This window comes from Heterodontus francisci, chromosome 46 (genome assembly GCF_036365525.1).
Source record: "Heterodontus francisci isolate sHetFra1 chromosome 46, sHetFra1.hap1, whole genome shotgun sequence".
Lineage (NCBI taxonomy): Eukaryota > Metazoa > Chordata > Chondrichthyes > Heterodontiformes > Heterodontidae > Heterodontus > Heterodontus francisci.
This window is the reverse complement of record NC_090416.1, coordinates 20,454,387-20,468,560: the sequence shown is the minus strand read 5'-3', so window position 1 is coordinate 20,468,560 and position 14,174 is coordinate 20,454,387. Positions and strand designations below refer to the sequence as shown.

Below are 14,174 nucleotides of genomic sequence, written 5' to 3'. Positions count from 1 at the left end.
GCTGCCAGAACACAGCAATGTGTTTGCTGCACGAGTCAGTGTGAATTAGACATCATCTCTCAGATAACTGATCCACAGTGGAGCATCCCAGTGTAATCCACTCGAGAGAAATTGCACAACATAAAAGCCAGGAAGTGAAACCCAAGCTGATTGTTTGTTATCTGAGCCCTGAGATTGAATGGCTGCCTCGGAATTGAGAAGTCAGCTCTTGCGTCTGCAGTTTAAGGGTCAGGACCAACATGGGTTTGCAATGCAATCATAAATTCATCTCTCTCTCCTTCTGCTTGCGTAAATGACAGATGTCACACCGAAAAATTAAATCAGTATAAAGGACCCTGAGGTCACGTAATACAAGTCCGATACACAGTAAATCTCCCTCTACACTGTCCCCATCAAACACTCCCAGGGCAGGTACAGTACAGAGTTAGATACAGAGTAAAGCTCCCTCTACACTGTCCCCCATCAAACACTCCCAGGACAGGTACAGTACAGAGTTAGATACAGAGTAAAGCTCCCTCTACACTGTCCCCCATCAAACACTCCCAGGGCAGGTACAGTACAGAGTTAGATACAGAGTAAAGCTCCCTCTACACTGTCCCCCATCAAACACTCCCAGGACAGGTACAGTACGGGGTTAGATACAGAGTAAAACTCCCTCTACACTGTCCCCATCAAACACTCCCAGGACAGGTACAGCACGGGGTTAGATAGAGTAAAGCTCCCTCTACACTGTCCCCCATCAAACACTCCCAGGACAGGTACAGTACAGAGTTAGATACAGAGTAAAGCTCCCTCTACACTGTCCCCATCAAACACTCCCCAGCGAGGTACAGCACGGAGTTAGACACAGAGTAAATCTCCCTCTACACTGTCCCCATCAAACACTCCCAGGACAGGTACAGCATGGGGTGAGAAACTCGTCGATTTCTTCTGGGGCAAGAGGTAACACTGGGTCTCTGCCGCGGTCCTGAGTCTCCTGATCGAGGAGGGCGGCCAGTCGCTGGTGTGCGTCCGCACTCGGGCTGCGACTCTCTGCCTTCGGACCCTGCAGAGATACCTGTACGTCGCGCGTCCTCCCAGATGGTGTGCACTGGCGACGTATTTTTTCTGCCAGTGTCACTGCCTTCAAGACGACACGCAGCTCCCGGTGGAGTCTGTTAGCCGCGCCTCTCTGAGGGAGTTGCCTGTCTTTTACCGGGATCTATTCCGAGTCTGGAACATGGTCGCCTTTTCGAGAGCCGGTCCCACACAAACCGAGCCACCTCTTGGAAATGCCCTCTGTGCCATTCCAATCGGCACGGAGGGGTTTCCTGTACGGGCTGCTCCTGCACACTCTCCACTTCCTCGCCCTTGTCAGCCGGCCGGACACGCCCTGGCGGTCCGCGTTACCATCTGGCGGCGAGGGGAAACCCCGATGGAGAGCTCTCTACGCGGGAGTCTTCCCCCTTTACATCGGGGACCTGGGGTGGAGGGTGTTGCACAGAGCAGTCCCGTGCAATAGACTTTTAAGTAGGTTCACGGACTCCCAGGCCGCCTGTACTTTCTGCGGCCTGGACGAGTCCGTGTTCCACGGTTATACGGAGTGTGCGAGGTTGCAGCCCCTGTTCGAGTATTTGAAGGGGCTGCTCCTCAAGTTCTGGCTGCACTTCAGTCCCACGCTCCTGATTTTTGGGCGCCTGGTGCGGAGGGGCTTGGGCCGGGAGGAGGATCTCCTCGTCGGTCTGCTCCTGGGCCTGGCCAAGGTGGCAATTCACAGGTCCAGGTTGCGGGCCGTCGGGGGGTCCGTCCTCCCCGATTGCCTGCCCCTCTTCCACGGTTACGCTCGCGCCCGGGTGTCCCTGGAAAAGGAGCATGCGGTGTCCGCTAGTACGCTTGAGGCCTTCCACGACCGGTGGGCACTGCAGGGACTGGAGTGCATTGTCGACGCCGAAAATGTCATTTTAATTTGAGTTTTTTGTTTATTTATCTGTTTTTAATGAAGTTATTTTAAAAATGTAAATATATATATATAAAGGGCCTGGAGTATAAAGCCACCTTAAAAAAAAAAGGGGGGAAAAAAAACGGGGTTAGATACAGAGTAAAGCTCCCTCTACACTGACTCCATCAAACACTCCCAAGACAGGTACAGCACGGGGTTAGATACAGAGTAAAGCTCCCTCTACACTGACTCCATCAAACACTCCCAAGACAGGTACAGCACGGGGTTAGATACAGAGTAAAGCTCCCTCTACACTGTCCCCATCAAACACTCCCAGGACAGGTACAGTACGGGGGTTAGATACAGAGTCAAGCTCCCTCCACACTGTCCCCATCAAACACTCCCAGGACAGGTACAGCACGGGGTTAGATACAGAGTAAAGCTCCCTCTACACTGTCCCCATCAAACACTCCCAGGACAGGTACAGCACTGGGATTGGCTGGTCAATTTGGAGCACTTCCTGCCAGCAATCAGGGGGAGCAGCTGCACCTGTGTTGCAGCAATTGCAGAGAGGAGAGTGGAGACTGCAGCAACTGGAGAAAGTTGAATACAGAGTGGAAACTGCAGCAACTGGAGAGAGAGATTGGAGAAAGGTGAATACAGAGTGGAGGGAAACCATCAAGGAAGGCTGCAATTTTTCTGGAGAGGTGGGTGTCAGGGCACCTGAAAGACTATTAAGTTTAAACTGTTTGGGGGAGGGAGAAGAGGCCTGAAGACTCAGGGGTGGGGCAGCCAAATCCAGTAAGGGCCCCTGTGTTTGTATTGGTGTTTGCACACAGGGAGCTCCCTCCCCACCCCAACTGCCTGCTCGGGACAGCTGGAGTTGCCCGGGTGAAGACTGTCTTGTTAAAATCAGAAGAGGAGAGTACCGGGCGGCTCCAGCTGTCCCGGGCGAAGAAGCCTCCCCCAACTGGAAGACAACATACAGTTTTGGACTAATTGTGATAAAGGTGCTCCAACTGGCAGTTGAAACAAACATCCTTTTCAGCCTTTCTCTCCCTTCCTCCACTCAGTCGCCTCAATCACCTATCCTCCCCTTTTCCTTTACCATCCTACGCCATCCTCCTCTACTCCCACTCCACCTTGTTTAAAGTTTGCTTTTTTAAAAAAAATTGTGTAAATTTGTTTTGTTTCTTGGGGGTGGACGTAGCTCTTAGACCCCATGGCAAGCCCCTCTTCGCCGGTGGTGGGGCCTTCCCGTTCATATGCTGCTGCGGCTGCTGCAGCTGCACCTGTTGCCCCGTCACCGTTTGCTTTATTAACAACGAAGCATGGGGTCAAGAGCTATGTCCACCCGAACATGACTATAGAGGCATGCGTGAAAGCAATGGCCGAGGTTGTCGGCCCTTCGGCCATTGTTGCAGCCTCTAAAATGTACGGGAAGGCAGTGTTTTTCCTGAAGACCGAGCGGGCGGTGTCCCTGGCTCTGAGCAAGTAGCTCACCGTGGGCGGGACCTTTCTGCCAGTGGACCCCCTGGAGGCCACTGCGCAAAGGCTCATTTTATCCAATGTCCCGCCCTTCATCCCTGGTGAGCTCCTCCTTCCCCACCTGCACCATCTGGGGGAGGTAAAGACGGGGCTCACCCCAGTCCCGCTCGGTCTTCGGGAGAACAGCCTCCGACACGTCTACTCCTTCCGCCGCCAGTTATTCATGCGGCTGGCGCGGGAGGAGGTGACAGAGGGCCACTTCAATGTAGAATTCCAGGGGACGGCCTACCGCGTCTTCTGGACCTTGGACGGGGTGCGGTGCCATGTCTGTAAGGGGGTGGGGCATGTTCGTAAGAACTGCCCCAACCTCCCGGCTGCCAACTCCAACTCAGCGGCCCAGGGTGGCGACGCTGCACCTCCTCCCACCCCCACTACACCACCACCAGATACCATTCAGTCGGTACCGGAGGCTGTGGCTTTCACGGCCTCCGGCAGGGAGGGGGGTGACCGTCCAAGTGGAAGGAAGGCGCGGAGGAGAAATAAACATCGAGAGGCGCGTCCCCTGGATATCGTGACACTACCCGAGCCTGAGCTCAGCCCAAGGCCCGATCTCGGGAAGTCAACTTGCCCCAGGGCTGGGCTCAGGCCCAGGGTGAATAAAAAAAAGGAGAGTGTGGAGGTGGAGGCCTCTGATGATATGGAGGTCTCTGAGCCTCCGCACACAACTGGGAAAAAGAGGAGAAGGCACCCCTCCACAGAGGTAACAAGGGGCCCTGAGGCGCAGGGCCCATCTGTTGGAGGGGAGCTGTCTCCTGTTTCGGGTCCCCAGGTTTCCCCTACCGCCACCACCAAGGCTGCAAAGTCCGGGCAGGTGCTCCCTATTCCTCAGGATGGAGGGGAGGGGATGGCCCCGGTACATGAGGCCCCTCCTGAAGGAGTAAGTGGGGCCCTGCTTGTGGTGGGGGAGCCTGGGGAAGCCGCCCATTCTGCCACTGCTACTGGGTCGGGTGTCCTGAATGAAGGGGAGGGCGAGGCCCCAGAGGGTCGGACCTCCCAGCCGGAGTCCACCACCAACCAGGAGACACCCGACCCAGTTATAACTGAGAATACTGCCCCACCTGCTGGGCCTGTGGGTGCTGGCAGAGCGGGAGATAGCCTCCTCCCTCCGCCTCCAATCTCGGCTCCGGTTGGTTTCCCGGAGTCGGGAACTTCTGTCTCCCCTGGACCACTCATTGCCCTGGGGACGGAGGTGGAGGGGGGTCCTGAGCCGCTGGTGCCTACAGGCTCCAGTTTCACAATAGAACCCAGAGAGGACTCCTCCGCCATCGATCCTGGGGGTGGGATCGTGACGGAGGCGGGACCAGCTGGCGCGGCCGGGACGTCCGCCCCACAGTGTGTGGTGGATGTGTTGGCCGCTGGCGGTGACGACCCGGAGGAGGATGGGGATTCGGTGCGGGGCACGGAGGATGATCTTGATTCCATCGCCAGTGAGGTGGAGTCCCTCGTGCCTCCCACCGAATCTCCTCTCATCCCCACGGCGGAACTCCGGGATTTCCTCGCGGCTTGCAGGGATTGCCGCAATAAAGTTCAGCTGGCCCTCGACCGTTGGTCGAATCTGGCGCTGATCATCCAGTCCGTCCGTGCCGCCCTTAAGATAGCGGGCAAGCGCGCGGACGTGAAACTGGTTGAGAGGCGCCGTTTTAATGTGTTCCTCAATGGGTTGCTGGGGGAGTGGAGGGCCAGGTGCACTTCCACTCCCTCCTCACAGTGAGCTGTTGATGACGGGTTTTAAGTACCTTTGACATGAAGATAACCATAGCCAGCCTCAACATCAACGGCAGCAGAGGGGCTCACCGCAGATTTCACAATCTCTCAGTCCTTAGGGAAGGGAGATACGCGGTGAGCTTTCTGCAGGAAACCCACACCGTTCCGGGAGACGAAGCCACCTGGCTCCTGGAGTGGCAGGGTGGGGTCTACATGAGTCACCTCACCCCTATTTCTAGTGGGGTGGCTATCTTGTTGGCCCCGACTTTTCAGCCGGAGATCTTGGGGGTCAAGGAGCTAGTGCCGGGCCACTTGCTCCACCTCGCCGTTCGCCTGGGTAGCGTGCCGCTCCACTTTGTGAACGTGTACGCGCCCAGGCCCGGCGCTTTGCAAGCGCGCTTCTTTGAAGAAGTGTCCGCTCTCTTGAGCTCCATCGATAGCGGCGAGTGCATCATCCTCGGGGGGGATTTTAACTGCACCCTCGAGGTGGGGGATCGCTCCGGTCCCCAGCGCGGCCAAGCGTCGGTGAAGAAGTTGAGGGGACTGATCAGCTCCCTTAACTTGGTGGACGTCTGGCGGAATCTCCATCCCGACTCCAGCGCCTTCACGTGGAGGTCTGGAGGAGGGGGGTCGCGAATCGACCGCCTCTACATTTCGCAGGCGTACGTCTCCCGCATTTAGGCGGCCTCCATGCGGCTGGTGCCGTGCTCGGACCACCGCCTGGTGTGGGCGGAGTTCATTCCGCTCCGCACGCGGGCGGGGTCCGCGTACTGGCACTTTAACAACCGGCTGCTGGAGGACGTGCGATTTCGGGACTCGTTCTGTCGATTCTGGGCCGACTGGAGAAGGAAGCAGGGGGGCTTCCCCTCCTTGAGGCTATGGTGGGATGTGGGCAAGACTCACATCCGCGTCTTCTGTCAGGAGTACGCGAAGGGGTCGACCAAAAGGCGGGAAGCCGAGATCGGGCGCCTTGAGAGGGAGGTGCTCGACTTGGAATCCCGCCTCGGTCATGCTGTCGCGGACCCGACCCTGTGGCAGGCGTACAAAGAGAAGAAGGGCGCGCTGAGGAACCTGCAGCTCATAGGGTCCCGAGGCGCGTACGTGAGGTCGCGGATCCAGATCCTGGAAGATTTGGACCGCGCCTCACCCTTCTTCTACTCGCTGGAAAAATGGCGGGGGGTCCGTAAGCAGCTCGTCGAGCTGCTGGCCGACGACGGATCCTCCATCACGGATCCGGAGGGAATGGGCCTCCTGGTCCGGACGTATTACAGTGCGTTGTTCTCTCCGGATCCGTCCAGCGAGGATGCGCGCAGAGTTTTGTGGGAGGACCTGCCGCAGGTCAGCCCGGAGGGCGCCGAAGGATTGGAGGCTCCGCTCACGTTGGCGGAGCTGACTGGCGCCCTCCACCAGCTCTCGAGGGGCAAATCCCCAGGGCTGGATGGGTTGACCGTGGAGTTCCTCAGGGCGTTCTGGGACGTCCTGGGGGACGATTACGCGCGGGTCCTGGGGGAAAGCCTGGCGACCGGGGAGATGCCCCTCTCGTGGCGCAGGGCGGTCATCGTCCTGCTGCCGAAGAGGGGCGATCTCCGCCTGCTTAAAAACTGGCGTCCAGTCTCCCTCCTCAGCACGGATTTTAAGATCTTTGCCCGGGCTATGTCTACCCGCCTGGGCTCCGTGCTGGCCCACATGATCCACCCCGACCAGTCCTACGCGGTCCCGGGCCGGTCCATCCAGGACAACATCCACCTGGTCCGGGACCTGATCCATCTTTCCCAGAGGACTGGTCAGTCGGTCGCCTTTCTCTCCCTCGATCAGGAGAAGGCGTTCGACAGGGTGGATCACGATTACCTTTTCGGGACTCTGCGCGCTTTCGGACTCGGGCCGCATTTCGTGGCCCGGGTCCGACTTTTATACGCCGCCGCAGAGTGTCTAGTCAAAGTTAACGGGTCCTTGACGGCGCCCCTTCGATTTGGGAGAGGAGTGCGTCAGGGGTGCCCCATGTCCGGCCAATTGTATACCATCTGCGTGGAGCCCTTCCTGTGCCTGCTTCGCAGGAGGTTGACGGGATTGGCTCTGCGCGAGCCGGCCATGCGGGTCGTCCTCTCGGCTTACGCCGACGACGTGCTCCTCGCAATCACAGATCCCGTTGACTTGCGGAGGATGCGCGACTGCCAGCAGACCTTTTCGGCCGCGTCCTCCGCGAGGATCAATTGGGAGAAATGTTCCGGACTCCTGGTTGGTCAGTGGCGGGTGGACTCCCTGCCGGAGGAGATGACACCTTTTGCGTGGAGCACCACGCACCTCCTCTATCTGGGAGTCCACCTTAGCCCCGCTGAGGAAGCCTGGCCGGCAAACTGGCAGGAGTTGGAGGCGAAAGTCACCGCTCGGCTGGGGCGCTGGACAGGACTGCTCCGAGTGCTTTCCTACAGGGGCCGAGCGTTGGTCATAAACCAACTGGTGGCCTCCATGCTGTGGTACCGGTTGGTCACTTTGGCCCCGCCCCCTGTATTTGCCACCAAGATCCAGAAGAAACTCGTCGATTTCTTCTGGGGCAAGAGGAAACACTGGGTCTCTGCCGCGGTCCTGAGTCTCCCGATCGAGGAGGGCGGTCAGTCGCTGGTGTGCGTCCGCACCCAGGCTGCGACTCTCCGCCTTCGGACCCTGCAGAGATACCTGTACGTCGAGCGTCCTCCCAGATGGTGTGCGCTGGCGACGTATTTTTTCCGCCAGTGTCACTGCCTTCAAGACGACACGCAGCTCCCGGTGGAGTCCGTTAGCCGCGCCTCTCTGAGGGAGTTGCCTGTCTTTTACCGGGATCTTTTCCGAGTCTGGAACATGGTCGCCTCCAGTCAGGGCGCTCCCCCGCCGGCGGAGGAGAGCGCCTCGGCTGTCCGGGCGGCCGACTCCGGGGACGGTCCGGCTTGCGGAGGAGTAGCCGAAACCCCCGGGACGCCCCTCACTGCGGGTGGCGAGGGGGCTCGGGAGTGCGGAGCGATCCCGGCCGAGCTGACCCCCGCTGGGCTGGAACTGCTCATCGGACCCAGGCCCCGAAACCCTCCTCGGGAGCCGGTCCCGCACAACCCGAGCCGCCTCTCGGGAATGCCCTCCGTGCCATTCCAATCGGCGCGGAGGGGTTTCCTGTACGGGCTGCTCCTGCACACTTTCCACTTCCTCGCCCTCGTCAGCCGGCCGGACACGCCCTGGCGGTCCGCGTTGCCATCTGGCGGCGAGGGGAAACCCCGATGGAGGTCTCTCTACGCGGGAGTCTTCCCCCTTTACATCGGGGACTTGGGGTGGAGGGTGCTGCACAGAGCAGTCCCGTGCAATAGGCTTTTAGGTAGGTTCACGGACTCCCAGGCCAGCTGTACTTTCTGCGGCCTGGACGAGTCCGTGTTCCACATTTATACGGAGTGTGCGAGGTTGCAGCCCCTATTTGAGTATCTGAAGGGGCTGCTCCTCAAATTCTGGCTGCACTTCAGTCCCACGCTCCTGATCTTTGGGCACCCGGTGCGGAGGGGCTTGGGCCGGGAGGAGGATCTCCTCGTCGGTCTGCTCCTGGGCCTGGCCAAGGTGGCAATTCACAGGTCCAGGTTGCGGTCCGTCGGGGGTTCCGTCCTCCCCGATTGCCTGCCCCTCTTCCGCGGTTACGTTCGCGCCCGGGTGTCCCTGGAAAAGGAGCATGCGGTGTCCGCCGGTACGCTTGAGGCCTTCCGCGACCGGTGGGCACCGCAGGGACTGGAGTGCATCGTCGACGCCGAGAATGGCATTTTAATTTGAGTTTTTTGTTTATTTATCTGTTTTAATAAAGTTATTTTAAAACTGTAAATATGTACATAAAGGGGGCCTGAGGGCTAAAGGCCCCCTCGATGTGAAAAATATAAAAGGGGCCTGGGGTATAAAGGTCACCTTGTAAAAAAAAAAAAAAAAACGGGGATTAGATACAGAGTAAAGCTCCCTCTACACTGTCCCCATCAAACACTCCCAGGACAGGTACAGTACGGGGTTAGATACAGAGTAAAGCTCCCTCTACACTGTCCCCATCAAACACTCCCCAGGACAGGTACAGTACGGGGTTAGATACAGAGTAAAGCTCCCTCTACACTGTCCCCATCAAACACTCCCAGGACAGGTACAGTACGGGGTTAGATACAGAGTAAAGCTCCCTCTACACTGTCCCCATCAAACACTCGCAGGACAGGTACAGTACGGGGGTTAGATACAGAGTAAAGCTCCCTCTACACTGTCCCCATCAAACACTCGCAGGACAGGTACAGTACGGAGTTAGATACAGAGTAAAGCTCCCTCTACACTGTCCCCATCAAACACTCGCAGGACAGGTACAGTACGGGGGTTAGATACAGAGTAAAGCTCCCTCTACACTGTCCCCATCAAACACTCCCAGGACAGGTACAGCACAGCAGAAAGCCCATTCCTACTTGCATTCTTTTAATCCTCATTAGTTCAGCATCCAGCTTCTGGCTCCCAGTTAAAGCCCCCCATTGATCGTTAATGTCTCTGTGAACATGTTTACATTTGTACTCGAACATTGTTAAAGGCACTAAGTCATTTATAACTTGGGGAATTCCTGTCTCCTATACATTTTCTCTCCTTTAAGAAGACAAGCTCGCAGTGGTTGAAATGTTATTCTGTGGATGAGAAATTAGTGCTGGAGACTGGGGAAAAAATAGAAAGGTTTCATTGGCAGGCGTAACCTAAAATATGAACTGTACTATAAATATATAATAGCTGGATTTCCATTCATACACAGGAACTGCTTATTGGGTTACTGTGTGCCTGGCACAATGGGCAAAGGGAGGGTGCAGTCACAACTGGCACAGTGTGATACTGAATACAGGGCATTGATCACATGGACTACCCAATCTTGGATCCCACCTCATTGCAATGTCCCTCCCATCCTGGTGGTTTGTGCAAAATCTCCCTCCGTGCCGCCCCTTCTGTCGGCGCAGCCCTCCCTCCGTGCCGCTCCCTCCGTCGGCGCAGCCCTCCCTCCGTGCCGCCCCCTCTGCCCTGGATTTTCTGCCTGGCTCTCTTGTGTGGAGTTTATACCCACGAGTTTCTGGCTGGAAGGGAGAGTAGACTGCTTGTTGCTGGGGTGTGGATTGCACTACAATTCCCATGTCCACTGGGTTTACTGAGCACCTTCCATGTTGAGAGCCTGCTGATTTCCCTGTTTGTGCAGACAGTGTGATTTGTACTGACTGCACAGCCTGATTGTGAGGACAGTTTGATGGCACCGTCTGTGGGAATTCTGACAGCTATTACACACAGATTTTACATTTCCTCTTGTCCACAGGCCGTCTGAACTGGTGGGTGAATGTTGATGCCAGTTGCCAACGCTTGTTACCCCTAGCAACCACAGGCGATGGGAACTGCCTGCTTCACGCAGCTTCATTAGGTAAGTGACTACCCCAAAACTCCAGTCTGTAACTCACTACCAACACCCCCCCTCCCCTCGATCAGACTCCAGTCTGTAACTCACTACCAACACCCCCCCCCTCGATCAGACTCCAGTCTGTAACTCATTACCAACCCCCCCCTCCTCGATCAGACTCCAGCCTGTAACTCACTACCAACACCCCCCCCTCGATCAGACTCCAGTCTGTAACTCACTACCAACCCCCCCCCCCCCCGATCAGACTCCAGTCTGTAACTCACTACCAACCCCCCCCTCCTCGATCAGACTCCAGCCTGTAACTCATTACCAACTCCCCCCCTCGATCAGACTCCAGTCTGTAACTCACTACCAACACCCCCCCCCCCCCCGATCAGACTCCAGCCTGTAACTCACTACCAACACCCCCCCCTCGATCAGACTCCAGTCTGTAACTCACTACCAACACCCCCCCTCCCCTCGATCAGACTCCAGTCTGTAACTCACTACCAACTCCCCCCCTCGATCAGACTCCAGCCTGTAACTCACTACCAACACCCCCCCTCCCCTCGATCAGACTCCAGTCTGTAACTCACTACCAACTCCCCCCCTCGATCAGACTCCAGCCTGTAACTCACTACCAACACCCCCCCTCCCCTCGATCAGACTCCAGTCTGTAACTCACTACCAACACCCCCCCTCCCCTCGATCAGACTCCAGTCTGTAACTCACTACCAACTCCCCCCCTCGATCAGACTCCAGTCTGTAACTCACTACCAACGCCCCCCCCCGATCAGACTCCAGTCTGTAACTCACTTCCCACCACCCCCCCCTCGATCAGACTCCAGTCTGTAACTCATTACCAACCCCCCCCTCCTCGATCAGACTCCAGCCTGTAACTCACTACCAATCCCCCCTCCTCGATCAGACTCCAGTCTGTAACTCATTACCAACCCCCCCCCCTCCTCGATCAGACTCCAGTCTGTAACTCACTACCAACCCCCCCTCCCTCGATCAGACTCCAGTCTGTAACTCACTACCAACGCCCCCCCCCCCCCTCGATCAGACTCCAGTCTGTAACTCACTACCAACGCCCCCCCCCTCGATCAGACTCCAGTCTGTAACTCACTTCCCACCCCCCCCTCGATCAGACTCCAGTCTGTAACTCATTACCAACCCCCCCCTCCTCGATCAGACTCCAGCCTGTAACTCACTTCCCACCCCCCGCTCCTCGATCAGACTCCAGTCTGTAACTCACTACCAACCCCCCCCCCTCGATCAGACTCCAGTCTGTAACTCACTACCAACCCCCCCCCCTCGATCAGACTCCAGTCTGTAACTCACTACCAACACCCCCCCCCCCCGATCAGACTCCAGTCTGTAACTCATTACCAACCCCCCGCTCCTCGATTAGACTCCAGTCTGTAACTCACTTCCCACCCCCCCCCTCGATCAGACTCCAGTCTGTAACTCATTACCAACCCCCCCCTCCTCGATCAGACTCCAGTCTGTAACTCACTACCAACCCCCCCGCTCCTCGATCAGACTCCAGTCTGTAACTCACTACCAACCCCCCCCCCCCCCGATCAGACTCCAGTCTGTAACTCACTACCAACACCCCCCCCCCCCGATCAGACTCCAGCCTGTAACTCACTACCAACACCCCCCGCCCCCCCCCCCAATCAGACTCCAGTCTGTAACTCACTTCCCACCCCCCCCCTCCTCGATCAGACTCCAGCCTGTAACTCACTACCAACCCCCCCCCCCTCGATCAGACTCCAGTCTGTAACTCACTACCAACCCCCCCCCCCCTCGATCAGACTCCAGTCTGTAACTCACTACCAACCCCCCCCCCCCCCGATCAGACTCCAGCCTGTAATTCACTACCAACCCCCCGCTCCTCGATCAGACTCCAGTCTGTAACTCACTTCCAAGCCCCCCTCGATCTGACTCCAGCCTGTAACTCACTACCAACCCCCCGCTCCTCGATCAGACTCCAGTCTGTAACTCACTACCAACCCCCCGCTCCTTGATCAGACTCCAGTCTGTAACTCACTACCAACCCCCCCCTCGATCAGACTCCAGTCTGTAACTCACTACCAACCCCCCCCCCCCTCGATCAGACTCCAGTCTGTAACTCACTACCAACACCCCCCCCCCCCGATCAGACTCCAGTCTGTAACTCACTACCAACCCCCCGCTCCTCGATCAGACTCCAGTCTGTAACTCACTACCAACCCCCCCCCCCCCCCCAATCAGACTCCAGCCTGTATTTCACTACCAACCCCCCCCCCCCCCCCGATCAGACTCCAGTCTGTAACTCACTACCAACCCCCCGCTCCTCGATCAGACTCCAGTCTGTAACTCACTACCAACCCCCCCCCCCTCGATCAGACTCCAGTCTGTAACTCACTACCAACACCCCCCCCCCCCCGATCAGACTCCAGCCTGTAACTCACTACCAACACCCCCCGCCCCCCCCCGATCAGACTCCAGTCTGTAACTCACTTCCCACCCCCCCCCTCCTCGATCAGACTCCAGTCTGTAACTCACTACCAACCCCCCCCCCCTCGATCAGACTCCAGTCTGTAACTCACTACCAACCCCCCCCCCCTCGATCAGACTCCAGTCTGTAACTCACTTCCCACCCCCCCCTCCTCGATCAGACTCCAGTCTGTAACTCACTACCAACCCCCCGCTCCTCGATCAGACTCCAGTCTGTAACTCACTACCAACCCCCCGCTCCTTGATCAGACTCCAGTCTGTAACTCACTACCAACCCCCCCCCCCCTCGATCAGACTCCAGTCTGTAACTCACTACCAACCCCCCCCCCCCCGAATCAGACTCCAGCCTGTAACTCACTACCAACCCCCCGCTCCTCGATCAGACTCCAGTCTGTAACTCACTACCAACCCCCCGCTCCTCGATCAGACTCCAGTCTGTAACTCACTACCAACCCCCCCCCCCCCCCGATCAGACTCCAGCCTGTATTTCACTACCAACCCCCCCCCCCCGATCAGACTCCAGTCTGTAACTCACTACCAACCCCCGCTCCTCGATCAGACTCCAGTCTGTAACTCACTACCAACACCCCCCCCCCCGATCAGACTCCAGCCTGTAACTCACTACCAAGCCCCGCTCCTCGATCAGACTCCAGTCTGTAACTCACTACCAACCCCCCCCCCCCCCCCCGATCAGACTCCAGCCTGTATTTCACTACCAACCCCCCCCCCCCCCCCCGATCAGACTCCAGCCTGTAACTCACTACCAACCCCCCGCTCCTCGATCAGACTCCAGTCTGTAACTCACTACCAACCCCCCCGCTCCTTGATCAGACTCCCGTCTGTAACTCACTACCAACCCCCGCTCCTCGATCAGACTCCAGTCTGTAACTCACTACCAACCCCCCCGCTCCTCGATCAGACTCCAGCCTGTAACTCACTACCAACCCCCCGCTCCTTGATCAGACTCCCGTCTGTAAACTCACTACCAACCCCCCCCGCTCCTCGATCAGACTCCAGTCTGTAACTCACATACCAAACCCCCCGCTCCTCGATCAGACTCCAGTCTGTAACTCACTACAACCCCCCCCGCTCCTCGATCAGACTCCA

At 57.6% G+C, this 14,174-nt stretch overlaps 1 protein-coding gene across 2 annotated transcripts in view; it reads left to right on the top strand.

Moving 5' to 3' along the window:
- Window positions 1–14,174, top strand: part of otud7b (OTU deubiquitinase 7B) — an 89,660-nt gene that overhangs the window by 41,879 nt on the left and 33,607 nt on the right. For both annotated transcript variants that reach the window (XM_068022625.1, XM_068022624.1), the window contains exon 6: window positions 10,485–10,586. In XM_068022625.1, coding sequence (XP_067878726.1) covers window positions 10,485–10,586 — 102 coding nt within the window. The remainder of the gene's footprint in view (window positions 1–10,484; window positions 10,587–14,174) is intronic.